General features: G+C 43.3%; 2 protein-coding genes across 2 annotated transcripts in view; one reads left to right on the top strand and one right to left on the bottom strand.

Moving 5' to 3' along the window:
* The window catches only part of nsfa (N-ethylmaleimide-sensitive factor a), a 221,599-nt gene extending 216,799 nt beyond the window's left edge, over positions 1-4,800 (top strand). Inside the window, exon 21 of the mRNA XM_078223761.1 lies at positions 1,657-4,800. Coding sequence (XP_078079887.1) covers positions 1,657-1,699 — 43 coding nt within the window. The 3' untranslated portion in view covers positions 1,700-4,800. The remainder of the gene's footprint in view (positions 1-1,656) is intronic.
* LOC144500596 (ADP-ribosylation factor 2-like) overlaps positions 1-18,335 on the bottom strand; it is a 384,154-nt gene that overhangs the window by 286,153 nt on the left and 79,666 nt on the right. The window lies entirely within an intron of this gene.

The raw sequence follows: 18,335 nt of genomic DNA, 5'->3' as shown, positions 1-18,335 counted from the left end.
CACCATTCAAAACAAAAACTGCTGAAAACTATTGGTTTTGGTAATGGAATGGACTTTTTAAAGCTCTGCAATGGGATCTGAGTGTTGTTGGGTAGGCCAGCTTTTATTGCCCATCCCTAATTGCTGTTGAGAAGATGGTGAGTCGCCATCTTTAACTGCTGTACCCATGTGATGTAGGTGTACACACAGTACTGTTACGGAGGGAGTTCCAGGATTTTGATCCTGCAACAGTGAAGTTTTAAGCCAGGATGGTCTGGGGCTTGGTTAGGTATTAGCATAGCACAGAGCAAACATGCAATGGCATGGTGGCACAGCAGTTAGTACTGCTGTCTCACAGCACCAGGGACCCAGTTTCAATTCCACCCTTGGGTGACTGTGTGGAGTTTGTACATTTTCCCCGTGTCTGCATGGGTTTCTCCGGGCGCTCCGGTTTCCTCCCACACTCCAAAGATGTGCAGGTTAGATAGATTGGCCATGGTAAAGCATGGGGTTACGCGGTAGGGTGGTGCATACAGAATCAATTGTAGCCTTCAAGAGGAAATTGGATAAATGCCTGAAGGAGAAAGTTTGCAGGGATATTGGAGAGAGCAGGGGAGTGAAGCTAATTGGATAACTCTCTGAAAGAGCCAGCACAGATTAAATAGACTGAGTGCAGTATGCAATGTTCTCTGCAGTACTACTCATAGAAATCATAGAAACCCTACAGTGCAGGAACAGGCCATTTGGCCCATCAAGTCTGCACCGACCACAATCCCACCCAGGCCCTACTCCCATATCCCTACACATTTACCCACTAATCCCTCTAACCTATGCATCTCAGGACACTAAGGGGCAATTTTAACATGGCCAATCAACCTAACCCGCACATCTTTGGACTGTGGGAGGAAACTGGAGCATCCGGAGGAAACCCACGCAGACATGGAGAATGTGCAAACTCCACACAGACAGTGACCCGAGCCGGGATTCGAACCCAGGTCCCTTGAGCTGTGAAGCAGCAGTGCTAACCACTGTGCTACCGTGCCGCCTGCTCTATGGTTCTGTGATACAGCATCTTTAATATAGTAAAACATCCCAAGGGAGTTTGAGTATTGTAAATAAAATTTGAGATGGAACCTCATAAGGAGACACTGGGGCAGATGTCCAAAACCTTGGTCTAAGATGCAGGTTTGAATAAGTATGTTAAAGAAGGGCGAGTGAGAAATAGGCAGAGGTTTAAGGAGGGAATTCCACAGTTTAAGACCAGGCAACTTAAGGGACAGCCACCACTGGTGGTGTGATGAAAATTTGAGATATACAACAGTCCAGCATTAGAGGAGTACTGAGATTTTGAACAGTATGTAGGGCTGGAGGGGAGAGGGAGAGTACATGGACTGATTAGAAAGCAAGGATGAGAATTTTAACATCAAGGCATTGCCAGACCAGGAATCAACGTAGATCAACAAACACAAGGGTGATGGATGAAGAGAGTGTTGAGATATGGGTGGCAGAGCTTTGGATAGGCTCATGTTTATGGAGGGTGCAAGGACCAGAGAGCATGGGAATAATAGAGTTGAATTAACAAACCGCTTGTGACGGAGCATTAATAAAGCTACCCCTTCCCTCCACCCCTCCCCAAAATAATCTTCAATGCTGATTTGTCTTTGTTGTATCTTGCAGTGACCCTCATCGCCGGGATAATTGGGATTACAAACAGGAATGATTATTTGGTCGGCACTGTGAATAGCGACTGACAAATGAAGCACTATCATGGCCATTCAACTTGGAAAAGTGAATCTTCAGTCTAAAAACTCAGCATTTTGCATGTTCCTTGCAAAGAAAATTCTCTTACGTGTCTTAAAGTTTAAAAAATAGACATCCGCATTCTTGGTTTTACTGGTTTTTAATATTGAAAATCTACTAAATTTCTTCATGGATATCTTCACTTGTTGCTGTGCAGAGCTCTTTCATTGCCTTTCCATCATACCTACCTCCCCAAGCACCTCGAGTAAGATTGAGCATTATATCACTAAATTGCACACATGCAGGGCGAATGGCATTGTAAGGGTGTTATGTAAACCCAGCCAGCATCGTTGCTTTGGAGCCTTGGAGTACGTTAGGTTGGTCCTTTACATGGAAGCCGAAAGTAAATTGCTTTATAGGAATTGGGAGAGGCGGTAAATCTTACAACCGGGATTTGTGTGCACGGTTGCACATGTAAATAGGGAGTGGTTGCATTTGGCGGGTATACTGTTTCCAAGCAAGTCTTTTATCAGCAATACAGGGACCACAGACTAAACTCCATTTGATTCTTCCAGGTTGAATTTTCTTTGGGTAACATGTACGTTTAATATTGGTGAGGATTCTGAGTTTGATGTAATCAAAATACCAAAGTTGGAATCGCTTCTTATACTGCGAATGTTTATTAAGCAATCCCCGCCCTCCACATTTAATACCTCTTAAAAAAGAGTTCTAATTCCCTATACCCTGCTGATTTAAAAAGTATACAGCTTGGTGTAATTGTGCACAAATTGGAGCTTTCTCCTGGATAATGTAGGATATATACCAAAGCCTTGTGTTCGATATCTGCTAGATTCCTCTGTCTTGTCGATCTGTGCTTACGTTGCACACGTTTTGCTGTAGTTTGTTGAATTGCAGTGAGTTGGCATTTCCTTCTGTCCCTGTGACACTGGTGCCAAATGCTTTATCAACTTGACCATTGTTTCCTGCTGTCTTTTTCTCTCCCTGATCGTGCACTTCGCAGGAATAATTGGTTGAAGCAATTGAATTCTGTGCAAATCTCAGTTCTAGAAGGAATGCTGGTACTTTCTAGCCATTTACGCTTAATGCCCCTGCAGCTTGGAGAGCTAGAAAGGAAATTGCAACTGGTGGAAATGTACAGTAGACTGATCAGAATCTCACCTGTTTTCAGGTTCCCTGTGGATCAGGGAGCTGATGTTGTGTAAAATTAGTTAATTACTTAATTTAAGTGATCATCAAAGTCAAAAGCATTTTAAGAGCAGTGTTGCAAGAATGTTCTCCTTGTAGCAAGGAAGCCCAAGAGATTTAAATGATGAATGATTTAGAACCGTGTCCAGTGGCTGAAGGGTTGGTAACGGGGCCCAGATTGACAAAGAATCTCGGAGGCAACATAAGGAAAAGCATTTTGTATATGAGTGGTTTATAATTGGAAGACACAGCCTGATGTGGTGGATACTGATTCATTAGTAACCTTCAAAAAGGAATTAAATAATTACTGGAATGAGGACATTGCAAGGATATTCTCAGCCGGTGCTGAAAACATGAGATCAACGTGCAGAATGTTTTTCAGCTGAACAGTTACATGCATGGATTCTGGAAAAGGCCAACAATACTTGAGAATGAAGCATTCACCATAGAACCACAGAGAAATGTCACCGTAAACAGGCCCCTAAATCCATCAAATCTCCATTAGTGGTTTTCCACCAACCTGTGACCATAGACCTGATGAAAGTATAATTGAAAAGGGAAACTATTGATAGACTATACTTTCGGCAAATTATGACTTCTTTGAATTGGAACCAACTACATTGACTTAATGCGAATACTATAGAAATGTGCTTATGCATTTCAGCAATTCTTTGTACAATGTGCAAAAGCCACTTCTTTTCCTTTGTTTCCATACCCCGGCATCACATTTACTCATGTCACATTTCGGGTGAGCTCCCAGCACCGGACAATCGAGGGTCCAACAAAGCAATTGAAGTGGAATGGAAACAGTATTCGGAAGTTCTAGCAAACTTTTCAGTGAATCAAAAACTATTTTTTAAGCACAAGTTTGAGTAATAATGGGCAGCTTAACTTTGTCAGTCTTGCTTGACTGGGAGTAGTAATCATGCATCATTCCTCAGTTATGAAGCATCATCTGACCAGCCTACCCTTTTCTAACTAGTTGTTGAAATAGATCTTATATGTATTTCCATCTGGAGCCAAACATTTTAGAAAACATAATGCTATTAGGCTGTGGTAGTCTTCACACACCACCATATCGTCCCCCCTCCCGCAGCCATGGATTCCAAATACTCATCAGAACGTCATGGAATTTACTTCGTTGAGAGAGACCAAAAACCGATGCTGGTTAAAGATCTTTCTGGGAAGCTCAACGACTGAAGTGGCTGGAATATCTTCTATTTTTTTTTTACCCTTGCTCCATATCCCATGTTTTTATTTAAAGGATCTGAGATTTGAAGCTCTTTAAATGCTGTAGTGAGTGAATGAATTTAGTCAAATCACTTCAGGGACACATTGTGTTGTTGGTTCACAGTATTGACAGAAACTAGAAAATGCTTTGGAAAGCATTGGACCAGCACTTTCTGGAATTCTCTTTTTAACCTGTTGAAACTCTTCTCCATTTAAATAGCAATTTTGGGAAAATTATGGAAATGTTCAAACCAAAACCTGAAATGCAGATGTCTCCTGATAAATGTTATTGGCGTCTTGTTTGGGAATGAAACTTACCTTCAGTACTGTATTTATTTCTGTGCTGTTTACAATGTGTAAGTATTAAAAAGAATCAAATAAAAACCAAGCTTTTCTGTGTTGGCTCTCTGTTGGGTAGTTGAGGTGACCTGTGACCTATCTGTGTAAATTAATGGGCTTCATCACTCCATGGTTATGCCCACATAGTCTTTGTAGATCCTTGCTGGCCCTGTGTCTCAAATTGTGATGAATTCTGTTCCATGGTGATGTAAATCTTTTTACAGTGAAAATGTGCTGTTTAATATATGTTGAGTTGAATGCTGCTGTAATGATATAATAAAGATGCATATGACAGACTTGGTTGGATACCTTCTGTTGAAAGTTTATTTATTAGTCACAAGTATGGCTTACATTAACACTGCAAATGAAGTTACTGTGAAATTCCCCTAGTCGCCACACTCCAGCGCCTATTCAGGTCAATACACCTAACCAGCACGTCTTTCATACTGTGGGAGGAAACCGGAGCACCCGAAGGAAACCCACGCAGACACTGGGAGAACGTATAAACTCTGCACAGACAGTGACTCAAGCTGGGAGTCGAACCCAGGTCCCTGGTGCTGTGAGGCAGCAGTGCTAACCACTGTGCCGCCCACTTCTGTTTGAAGTGTCACCAAAATCAGGAGCAAAATATCCAGCAGAGTGGTTGTATTAGATATGCTTTTCATTAGTTGGGAGTCCAGGATCTTGGATCTCTCTGCGATTACATTCCACAATTTGATCTGTTTTTCTGTGAAGGTACAATCGTGGCCTTGCATGTAATTCACACTGACAAGGACAGGAGCAGGTGAGGTGGTTATCTAAGTCCTTGTCATATCAGCTAGCATCAAAGAACCCAACCTTGCAGCTCAAATCTGCCAACTGTGCATATGGTAAAGGCTTTTCTTTTAGTTTGGACCTGAACCTTAATGTAATGGCATTGTGCCCTAACTATGTAAGTTAGGGCTTGTGGGTTTAAAACAGAAAGAGAAAAACCTGGTTTGCACACATAGACTCAAAGTAACGCATAACAGGTTTATTTGACGCAATGTTCTTTGCATTGAACAGAAAATTAAGCTGAGACAGAAGCATGTGAAACACCCCAATGATCTCACGATCAAGCCATGTAACCTGTTTTTAAAGCAATCGTGTAACCACTTAAATATATAACAAATAGCTATCAACTGATGGACTCAACCTGAGCAAGGTGGTGGTGCGGGGGGGGGGGGGGGGGGGGGCGGTGGAATATAATGTGTAGATCACATTGCAGGGTGGTCTCATTTACTGTGCTGAACAAGAAAATGCTATTGTCAGCCAACTTTTTGACCCATTTGCTGCTCATTATTGTTGAGTTTCCCAGCTGAACACTGCTCTGATGGAACAGAATGTAAGAAAGCTGGTGTCAAATCTGCAAACAATCAGATTTTCTTTAGACTGCCGCTGTAAATTCAATATCATACACTTGGACAGCACGAATGCAAGAAAGAAAAAAGACTGCACTCGTTGGATTTTCCAAGCTCGTGCTTGGCTTTTTCAAGTTTAACTGAAAGAAATAAAGTGGCTGCTTCCTTATTTATACAGCCGGCACTTCAGTTTGAGATCAGCTTAAATTGTCATTACTCTCTTCATTTGTAGAAGGTGGAAGAACATTGAGATACAAGCTGAGAGAGACTGAGATTAGATTGTCGATGGATGGTCGAGGAAGGTATTTTTTACTGACTCCCAAGAAATTTTGAGGTGATCTGATTGAAGTTTTCACAAGTGAAAGGTGAAGCTAGAAAATTTATACTGAAGTGTTGGAATACCTGGGAAAGGAAAGCAAGAGTTGAATAGAAATTGTTTTTCCACAGAGGGTGTTAGAATGATTGAGTAAATCACCAGGGAAAATCATTGACTTATGCAAAGAGATGGATTCAAAGAGATGATTGGGTATTTCTGAAGGGGACGAAAGAGGACAAACCAACCTCCCATCCATTGACTCTGTCTACACTTCCCGCTGCCTCGGCAAAGCAGCCAGCATAATTAAGGACCCCATGCATCCCGGACATTCTCTCTTCCACCTTCTTCCTTCAAGAAAAAGATACAAAAGTCTGAGGTCATGTACCAACAGACTCGAGAACAGCTTCTTCCCTGCTGCCGTGAGACTTTTGAATGGACTTACCTTGCATTAAGTTGATCTTTCTCTACATCCTAGCTATGACTGTAACACTACATTCTGCACACTCTCGTTTCCTTCTCTATGAATGGTATGCTTTGTACTAATAGTGCGCAAGAAACAATACTTTTCACTTGTTAATGCATGTGACAAATCAAATCAAAAAAACATTCAATATGATGAAAAAGTGGTAGGGTAGGATAATATCAAAAGGGTGGAGATGTTCCTATTACTGTAAGTTTTCCATAGGTCTCAAATGTTGAGTGGGTAAAAATCTGGCAGATGGAGTACAATGTGGGAATATATGAGGAAGAATAGAAAAGCAGGATATTAGTTAAATACCAGCATGCCCTGGTGCAAAGAGATCTGGGTATCCTTGTACATGAATCACAAAAAGTTAGCAAGCAGGTACAGCTAGTGATTAGGAAGGCAAATAGAATGTTGGCCTTAATTGCAAAGACAATAGAGTTTGCCTACAACTGTAACACAGCTAGATACTGTGTAATTTTGTCTCCTTACTTAAATAGGGACACGGTCATTGGAAGCAATTCAGCAGGTTCTCAAGGCTGATTCCTGAGCTGAAGGGATGGTCTTCTGAGGAAAGATTGAGCTGGTTGTGTCTATACTCAATGGAATTTAAAAGAATGAAAGGTGATCTCATGGAATCATAAGATTATGAAGGGGCTTGACAGGATGGATCTGAAGGATGTTTCCCCTTGTGGGGGAATCTAAAACTCGGGAGAAAAATGTAAAAATAAGGGGTCTCCCATTTAAGACTAAGATAAAGAGGAATTTTTTTCTGAGTTTTTCAGCCTTTGGCATTCTCTTTCCCCAGTGAACAGTGGTGGCTGGGTCATTGGATATAGTCAAGGTTGTGTTGGAAACACTTGATCTGCGAGCATTCTGGAGGTAGGCGGGAAAGTGGAGTTAAGGCCACAGTCAGATCAGCCATGATCTTATTGAATGCTGGAGCAGGCTCGATGGGCCAAATGCCTACTCCTGCACCTTCTCTGATCTTGTCTTAAATAAGATCGTGCACCACTAATCTGGCAAACAGCATTTCATCACCATTGTGCGACTTCAGCAGCAAGACTAGTTCTTTTAGGTATAATCCTCAAGTAGGAATTTATTGTGCAACAAAACCTCCCATTTTGGCCTGGGGTTTTGTTTACCAATAATGACCTCACCTCCTGAAGGCCACTCATCCAGTGCCTTGTGTTGCACTTTACCGAAACCGAATGGGTTCCATTTTGGTCTATCTAACAGTCACTGCATTCCCAAAATGATTGCATGAAGAGCTTTAAGATATTTCAGTGTCAAAGGCGCTATGTAAATACCAGCATTGCTGTCTGCCTGATACTGGCCAGCTCTCAAACAACATTGGCATGGGTTGTGGAGTAATTGTTGAAGGGAAATTCTACAAAGAGGGAGTAAAGGAGCAAATCAAACTGATTGCTAAAACTTAAGTCTGCAGGGCATGCAGGTGCTATTCTGTCCCGCTTATGCACTTGATACGTTGTGATTGCCAGTGGCAAATAGTTCAGAAAATATTCAGTGGTAATGTAATGAAGCTAGAAAATCTGCTTTTTTTAAGACCAGTTTTTTTTTTGGAAACCCAGTATTTTGGTAACATATGAATTAATCTGTATAAATCCTAAACCTAACAAAATATTCCATTGTATCATCTCCATTCACCCATATAAGTGTACATCACAAATCTGTAGCCAATAGATCAGGAGCCAGTAAAGATGAAGAGAGCTACAAAGAGCTTTATAGGCAATGAAATCTTACCAGTGAGACCATCTCTGCCTTCAAGGAGATATTCAAACCAAGATCAAAAATTATTAGAAATGATTAAAGATCAAACTGCAGAATGAATGGGAAAAGCTGTATATTATCTATCATGATTTTGCAAAATGCTTGATAGCCAATTAAAAGCTTTTAAGGGGCAGTCAATGTAATGTAGGAAATGTGGCAACCAATTTGTACAAAGCAGATTTTTAAAAATGGATTGACGAGCTGTGGGCATCACCGGCTAGGCCAACATATATTGCCCATTCATAGTTGCCCTTGTGAAGGTGGTGGTGAGCTGCCTTCTTGAGTCTCTGTAGTCCCAGAGGTGTACGTACACCCACAGTGCTGTTAGGGAGAGAATTCCAGTATTTTGACACAGTGAAGGAACCGTGATATATTTCCAAGTCAGGATGGTGAGTGACTTGGCGGGGAGCCTCGAGGTGGTGGTGTTCCCAGTTATCTGCTGCCCTTGTCCTTCTAGATAGATGGTAGAGGTCATGGGTTTGGAAAACCAAATGAGATGAATGACAAAATAATGCACTTTGATTTGGGTGAGGGATAAATATTACCCAGGACACTGAGGCAAACCCCCATGCTTTACTTCAAAAATAATGCCAAAAGATCTTTTGTGCCCACCCCAGAGAACAGATGAACATCTCATCCAAAAGACGGTCTTTCCCAAAGGGCAACACTCCTTCAGCGCTGCAGTATATTGGATAATATAAATCTTAACAAGCAGCAACACAGCACTGAATTTAATGAATGGCCCGCACTAAAGAATTTGGAGGAAAGTGGTTCTCACACTGATCTGTAAAAGGAAAAAGTAAGAAAATTCAGCTTAACTATGTGTGGAATGTACTCTGACATGTTGCAGCATCAAGCACATCTTCCAAACAACTGGAAGAATTTTTTTTGTTAATTTGTGGGACATGGGCGTCGCTGGCTGGCCAGCATTTATTGCCCATCCCTAGTTGCCCTTAAGAAGGTGGTTGTGAGCTGCTTTCTTGAATCGTGGCAGTCCACTTGCTGTGGGTTGACCCACAATGCCGTTAGGGAGGGAATTCCAGGAGTTTGACCCAGTGACTGCTAAGGAACGGCGATATATTTCCGAGTCAGAATGGTGAGTAGCTTGGAGGAGAACTTGCAGATGGTGGTATTCCCATGTATCTGCTGCCCTTGTCCTATAGATGGAAGTGGTTGGAGTTCGGAAGGTGCTGTCTAAGGATCTTTGGTGAATTGCTGCAGTGCATCTTGTAGATAGTACACACTGCTGCTACTGAGTGTCGGTGGTGGAGGGAGTGGATGTTTGTAGATGCGGTGTCAATCAAGCGGGCTGTTTTGTCCTGGATGGTGTCAAGCTTCTTGAGTGTTGTTGGAGCTGCACCCATCCAGGCAAGTGGGGAATATTCCATCACACTCCTTACTTGTGCCTTGTAGATGGTGGAGTGGCTTTGGGCAGTCAGGAAGTGAGTTACTCGCCACAATATTCCTAGCCTCTGACCTGCTGTAGTAGCCACTGTGTTTTTGTGGCAAGTCCAGTTGAGTTACTGGTCAATGGTAACTCCATTGAATTGGAAGTTGGGTTCTGTGGTGAGGCAGCTTTCCAATAAATACAAAGACTAAAAATTGTTTATATGTACATTGACTTTTAAGGATCTTTTTAGTAACTTTTGGAGAGCATGTTCTGGGTAGTAACATGATATCAAGACTTCATGCATTGTGTTCTCTTACAGGGCATTGTCATTGACAACAATTTATATGATTCACTTTTGAAAGACTGAAGGGGGAATGAAAGAATGCTATGTGTGACCTCTTTCTCTTCAGTGTCATAATGGAAATGGAAATGGTTCAACCAAGGGGAGGACCTGTAGTGTCAGGGTGGCAGGCTATGGGTTAGTGTTACACTGGTGTTAAAAGGAGATGGGCTGGAAACCATCACTGAAAATATTACCTCCATAATGTTTCTCAAGATAAATACAATGTTGATACACAACTTGGAAATTTGGACCTCACAGTTAGGCCTTGTCTAAGCACTAATTAGAGGACAGTGTAGAACTTCAAAAAGACATAGGCAAGTTGGTAGAGTGGGCAGATAGGTGGCAGATGAAGTTCAATGCAAATAAGTGTGAGGTGATGCATTTTGGTGGGAAGAACATGAACAGGCAATATAAAATAAGGGGTACAATTCTTAAAGGGGTGCAGGAACAGAGGGACCTGGGTGTGCAGTGCATAGGTTATTGAAGGTAGGACAGATGGAGAGGGCAGTTCATAAAGCATACAGTATCCTGGTCTTTATTAATAGGGGCATAAAGTACGGGAGGAGATTTTGCTGTACTTCAAGACATTAGTTAGATCTCAGTTAGATTGTGTACCATTGTGGGCATCATGCTATAGGAAGGATGTGAACATCTTGGAGAGATTGCAGAAGAGGTTTACAAGAATAGTTCCAGGAATCAGGATAGATTGGAGAAGTTGGGACTGTTCTCTCTGCAGAGAAGATGGCTAAGAGGAGATTTAATAGAAATGTTCGAAACCGTGAGGGGGATGGACAGATTAGGTAGGGAGAAACTGTTCCCACTGATAAAGGATCAGGAATGAGAGGGCACAGGTTTAAAGTGAATTGCAAAAGAAGCTAACACAATGTAAAAAAAAACTTCACACAGCGAGTGGTTGGGGTCTGGAATGCACTGCCTGGGAATGTGGTGGAGGCAGGTTCAATCAAGGTATTCAGGAGGATATTAGATGATTATTTGAATAGAAACAATGTGCAGAGTTACAGGGGAATGGCACTAAGTCATAATGCTCAGTTGGTGAGCCAGTACAGACGCAATGGGCTGAATGACTTCCTTCTGCACCATAACAATTCTGCAATGGGCAAAATGCAAACTGAAGTGAGCTGTATGCAATCAGGACTAAAACTGGACCAAGTATAAATGGGCATCAGATAAAAATGATCACATCTTTGCAGTGTCACGTAGATCAATCTGAAAGATTGAATGATTTTGCCAATTTCATGGTGCTTGCCTAAGAAAAGACCAGAGATTGTCAGCAGTACATCCAGAATAAAATCTTTAGGAATAAACGCAAAGTGTGAATGGTGGAAAAGTTCATCAAGTAGCTAAAAAAAATAAAGCAGTGTGAACTAAATGCTGGGAAAACTCAGCAGGTCCGCCAGTGTCTGTGGAGAGAGAAACAGTAACCGTTTCAAGTTCGTACAACTCTTCTTCAGAGCTGTGAACAATTCAGACAGAGAAGGTGTTACAGGCTAATAGGCTGGAGGAAATAGATGTTCAGAGGGAGGATGTCCTGGCAGTTTTGAATAAACTGAAGGTCGATAAGTCCTCTGGGCCTGATGAAATGTATCCTAGGATTCTTTGGGAGGCAAGGGATGAGATTGCAGAGCCTTTGGCTTTGATCTTTGGGTCCTCGCTGTCCACAGGGATGGTGCCAGAGGACTGGAGAATGGCGAATGTTGTTCCTCTGTTTAAGAAAGGGAATAGAAATGACCCTGGTAATTATAGACCGGATAGTCTTACTTCGGTGGTTGGTAAATTGATGGAAAAGGTCCTTAGAGATGGGATTTACGACCATTTAGAAAGATGCGGATTAATCCGGGATAGTCAGCACGGATTCGTGAAGGGCAAGTCGTGCCTCACAAATTTGATAGAATTTTTTGAGGAGGTAACTAAGTGTGTTGATGAAGGTAGGGCAGTTGATATCATATACATGGATTTTAGTAAGGCGTTTGATAAGGTCCCCCATGGTCGGCTTATGATGAAAGTGAGGGGGTGTGGGATAGAGGGAAAGTTGGCCGATTGGATAGGTAACTGGCTGTCTGATCGAAGACAGAGGGTGGTGGTGGATGGAAAATTTTCGGATTGGAGGCAGTTTGCTAGCGGAGTGCCGCAGGGATCAGTGCTTGGTCCTCTGCTCTTTGTGATTTTTATCAATGACTTAGAGGAGGGGGCTGAAGGGTGGATCAGTAAATTTGCTGATGACACCAAGATTGGTGGAGTAGTGGATGAGGTGGAGGGCTGTTGTAGGCTGCAAAGAGACATAGATAGGATGCAAAGCTGGGCTGAAAAATGGCAAATGGAGTTTAACCCTGGTAAATGTGAGGTGATTCATTTTGGTAGGACTAATTTAAATGTGGATTACAGGGTCAAAGGTAGGGTTCTGAAGACTGTGGAGGAAGAGAGAAATCTTGGGGTCCATATCCACAGATCTCTAAAGGTTGCCCCTCAAGTGGATAGAGCTGTGAAGAAGGCCTATAGTGTGTTAGCTTTTATTAACAGGGGGTTGGAGTTTAAGAGCCGTGGGGTTATGCTGCAACTGTACAGGACCTTGGTGAGACCACATTTGGAATATTGTGTGCAGTTCTGGTCACCTCACTATAAGAAGGATGTGGAAGCGCTGGAAAGAGTGCAGAGGAGATTTACCAGGATGCTGCCTGGTTTGGAGGGGGTAGGTCTTATGAGGAAAGGTTGAGGGAGCTAGGGCTGTTCTCTCTGGAGCGGAGGAGGCTGAGGGGAGACTTAATAGAGGTGTATAAAATGATGAAGGGGATAGATAGAGTGAACGTTCAAAGACTATTTCCTCGGGTGGATGGAGCTATTACAAGGGGGCATAACTATAGGGTTTGTGGTGGGAGATACAGGAAGGATATCAGAGGTAGGTTCTTTACGCAGAGAGTGGTTGGGGTGTGGATTGGACTGCCTGCAGTGATAGTGGAGTCAGACACATTAGGAACATTTAAGCGGTTATTGGATAGGCACATGGAGCACACTAGGATGATAGGGAGTGGGATAGCTTGATCTTGGTTTCAGATAAAGCTCGGCACAACATCGTGGGCCGAAGGGCCTGTTCTGTGCTGTACTGTTCTATGTTCTACTAGAATCGTTAACTCTGTTTCTCTCTCCACTGATGCTGCCAGACCTGCTGAGCTTATGTTATAGCAGAGCAATGTGAGCTGTTGAGTGCATCATCGCACTTAAATAAATGAACAAATATTGGAGTTCTGAAGTGAATGAAGCAGTTCGTGGTAAGTGAGTCATGGATGTATCAGTTCTATACTGGTTATTAGTGCTTTGTATAATGTGCAGAGAGCCACATTCCATAAAACCCAAGTACGGGATCATTCCACAAGCTGTGATGCAGCAAAAGAAAATATTACAAAATTGGCTCTTCTCAGTCAGAATTAAACATAGGATCAATCTGGTATCCGTTTTAGTTGTAATAAATTATATATAATCCGGGCTTCTGGCCAGCAGACACTCAGTGTTGAATTATTTCATATTTCATCTAAAAATGTTGCTCTTGGGAAGTTCAAGTTAAAGACAATGCCTATATTCTGATAATTCACTGTTTGTTAATCTGGTCAAGTATGATGTCCAGCAACACAGCTTCCACTATTGCATGAATAATATAAATCCTGGCTTTCATACTGAGTGATACTGAACAAGACCCCCAGATCGATCTCTGAGATTGTGCTGAATTAACTAAACTTAGTTCTTGGCATCCTTGGGCTAGTACAGCATCAGTGATCGGGACTAGCTGGGAAATATTCCCGATTTCAGCTCCTAGAAGTTACCCAGTGATTCTATTGGAAAGCTGGGATGGTGCCTGTGTTCAAGTATCAGATATCTGCCAGCTTTAGCTGTGGGTCTCTAGTTAATGTCTTGAGCCAAGTGTGTTCAGATAGTAGGTGGTGCATAGGGATAAATCTGCTATCACCTCTCACTTTGAGCTCTCCCCACCAGCTAGCAGAACAACTGCAGCAAAGAAGAGAGCCAGGTCTGTATACCTCTCCCTGTCAGTTCATGGCCTCTCCATTAACAAGCCCTATATAGTGCTTTCCCTGGGGTGACATATGGAAACTGGGTACCTCATGGGCTCAGGCTAAATTGCAGGGAACTTGGAGGAGCCCCTGCCCCTGATCCTTCCCCCCTCACCTCAGGTGTGTAGCATGCAAGCCCAGCGGCATGTAGTTACACACTGCTGCCCACAAACCAGAACCCCAGCTATAAGCAAATAGCCCTACTGCCTTGTGGGTGCCTCGGGAGAGAAGGTGGTGTAGGAAGTAAACCCCGACAGAGAATCTGGAATCCTGATGGTGGTTACTTGTCACTTATCAGGCAGCTTTGACATCAGCAGAATTTCCAGCACTGAAGGCTTGTACCTACTAGGGAACTTCAATGCAAGGGAGGGAATTAACTTGATAGCCACATGAACGGGAGGCGAGAGATAGAAGCCGTAAATGGGCAACAAGAAGTGGGTTTAAATAAGGATTAGGAATTAGGAATCTTGATGGGTCAAAGGGCCTTTTCCTGTGCTGTATTATTCTTTGTTTTTTATACACAGCCAGGCCAACATGCATAAGGCATCAGGGAACTGACAAGATGAACAAAAATGGACAGAGGTTGCTGGAGCTATGCTGTTACCCTCAACTCTGTCTGATGAACAGTTATGTCCAAACTAAGCACAAGATGTCCTGAAGACATCTGAGATTGTACCCCAGGGACCAGATAGACCTTATCATCACCACACGTACCACACTCAACAGTGTCCTCATTACTCTCAGCACTGACCCATTCATCAATCAGGCTGCTTTGGACAACAACTCTCAAGGCCAGAGTGTGGTGTCAAAGTTGGATCACCTGCACCATCTATACCTCACTATCTATAACTCTGCACTCCCTACATACGGGAAGAGAGATCAGAGGGCTGCTGACTAGTTTAAGGCTTATTGAACACAAATGGAATGAGTTATTGTAACCCTAATGAGAGCCCTCATGAATTATAAGCAAGAACTCAGAAAGCCAAACTCTCAGAGCTGCTCAACACTGCACCAATCAATACCAACTGAAACTCTGCCAGAGTGTGTAACCTGCTGGGAATTCTAGAGGGATGTTTGAAGGAATTAAGAGAGCAATGAAGCCAGCAATGACCAAGACAGCTCCTTTGAAGACAAAGATAGGGGAAGATCATTCCTTAAATGGAGAGGATGGAGCACTTTGTCAAACTCGGCTCTGTGGAGAATGTTGTCACTGAAGAAGTCCTCAGCATACTTTCCTAAATGGAAGTTGGATAGTGAGCCCATTGCAGTGGATCTCAACAAAACTATCACCATCTCGCCAGTGGTAGAACCCTGGGAGGCATTCCACCTGAAATCATCAGAAGTGGAAAACCAGCGTTGCTGCAGCATTTCCATAAACTCTTGTGTCTCTGGAAGGTTTGTGCCTCGAGGTATGTGTGATGCAAACATAGTCACCTTGTAGAGCAAACATAGTCACCTTGTAGAGAATCAAAGGGGAATTGCAGTAACTCACAATTACCGAGGCAGCTTCTCACTAAGTATTGTGGGGAAAAGCCTTTGATTGCTCTGCTCTGGCCAGATTTCAAACCCTGGCATCATGTATCCATGATGCGGAGATGCCGGCGTTGGACTGGAGTAAGCGCAGTAAGAAGTCTCACAACACCAGGTTAAAGTCCCAATAGGTTTATTTGGTAGCACAAGCTTTCGGAGTCTCGCTGCTTCTTCAGGTGAGTGAGGAGTTGTGTTCACAAACGGGGCATATACAGACACAAACTCAATTTACAAGTTAATGGTTGGAATGCGAGTCTTTAGAGTTAATCAAGTCTTAAAGGTACAGACAATGTGAGTGGAGAGAGGGTTAAGCACAGGTTAAAGAGGTGTGAATTGTCTCCAGCCAGGACAGTTACTGAGATTGTCTGTACCTTTAAGACTTGGTTACCTCTAAAGACTCGCATTCCAACCAGTATCTTGTAAATTGAGTTTGTGTCTGTATATGCCCCGTTTGTGAACACAACTCCCACTCACCTGAAGAAGGAGCAGCGTTCCAAAAGCTTGTGCTACCAATAAACCTGTTGGACGTTAACCTGGTGTTGTGAGACTTCTTATCATGTATCAACCCCGAGTCTCAGTGTGACTTCACATCTGGCAGATTGATGGCTGATATGACTTTCTCACTTAGGCAGTTACAAAAGTGCCGTGAGCAGTATAGCCCACTCCACCTTTATAGACCTTCACAAGGCCTTTGATATCAATAGCAGAGATGGACTCTTCAAACTGCTGCGGAAAGTAAGCTGCCCACCTGGACATCATTTCTTCTTCCCATGGGAACATGTGTAGTTTTGTCCAGTATAATGGAAGATCGTCACAGAGACCAGCAGTGAGTAAAGCAGGACTGCAGTCCTGGCAGCAACTCCCTGGCACTTTTTTATCTCCATGGCACTACTGAACATTTCCAGTGACTCAAATGAGGGTGTCCACCTACTTGCTGGAGCTGATTCCCAGCTCTTCAACCTGTCAAGGCTGCACACCAGGGCCACAATGTATAAAGTCCTGATCCATGAGTAGCTGTTTGCTGATGACATTATGCTCACTCCTGGGCCTACAAGGAATTTGGACAGACAATCAGCATCAGGAAGACCCAGACTGTGGGCCAGGACACAGACGCTGCACCTTCAATCAACATTGACAACGTCAAACAGGAGGCCACACAGAGCTTCATATACCATGCATCACAATCACCTGCCCCATGATGCCTAAATTCACACCAGGATCGCCAAGGCCGCAGTGTTCATGTCAAATTGCGAAGGCATGTGTGGACTGACAGCAAACTGACTGGAGATACAAAGCTCTATGTATAACAGGCTTGTCAGCTCAGCAACTTCCATTACGCAGGGGAGAATGCTCGGCTTACGCAAGCCAAGTGGCTGAACAGCTTCCACCTCTGCTGTCTCAGATGAGTATTGGGCATTTCCTGGCAGGGCAGAGTGCCAAATGTGAAAGTTCTTCAGCATGCCTTCTTGAGTCAGTGGCCACCCAGTTGGCTGAGTCATGTGAGCCCAACGCATAATGACCACATCCCCAAAGACATGCTCCATGACGAAGCTGCTACTGGCACGAGACCAATGGGTTGCTCACATCTGTGATACAAAGATGTCAGCAAGCAAGACCTCAAGTTGACCAGCATCAGAGCTGATGCATTGTCCTTGCTGCTGACGGGAATATCTGGAGACAAACAGTTAGTGAGAGAGCATAGGAAGCAGGGGCTATCAGAAATGATCAGCTAGCAGGACAGAGTCCCAGAGGAAGGAAAAACAGCCGCTGATCTCTTGCCAATGCTTTTCATCTGTGCCAGCTGCAGCGGAGACTGGCACGCTACAGAGACCGGCCTCTAACAGCACAACAATGTTCGGTCCAGGTGACACAGACGCTGGACACAGTCCATCGTCTGCCGAAACAGACTAACTGCTACTAGCGGTGAGGTGAGCTACAGTAATATCTGAGAATTGATTTTCACCCTGAGGGAAGAACAATTGAACCTTCGACTACACTGAGATACTCTGATTTAGTGAATGCTAAGGTGCTATTTATTGAAGAAAATGACAAATAGACCCATGGCATTTACTAACTCTACTGGCTGAGAGGTCAACTCAAGGTCAGTATCTGTTTTGCCTGGGGATTTTTCCAGAGGGTCTCATGCCCCATTTTTGACCCTGGAGTTTTAGTCTGTTTTTTCACCCCTCCCAGGAGATTACATGTCATTATTAATATTATTACATTATAAATATTATTACATATCATTATTATTACATATAAGTACATGATGATCCAGCCTTCAGGAGAGTGGGACAGGCTTATTGGATGAGTTGGGTAGATATTAAAGACATGGTTGCTCCAATAGATAGGGCGGCACGGTAGCACAGTGGTTAGCACTGCTGCTTCACAGCTCCAGGGACCTGGGTTCGATTCCTGGCTTGGGTCACTGTCTGTGTGGAGTTTGCACATTCTCCTCGTGTCTGCGTGGCTTTCCTCCGGATGCTCCGGTTTCCTCCCACAGTCCAAAGATGTGCGGGTTAGGTTGATTGGCCATGCTAAAATTGCCCT

Source organism: Mustelus asterias, chromosome 11 (assembly GCF_964213995.1).
Source record: "Mustelus asterias chromosome 11, sMusAst1.hap1.1, whole genome shotgun sequence".
In the NCBI taxonomy this organism is placed as follows: Eukaryota; Metazoa; Chordata; class Chondrichthyes; order Carcharhiniformes; family Triakidae; genus Mustelus; species Mustelus asterias.
This window is presented reverse-complemented; position numbering and strand designations above follow the sequence as displayed.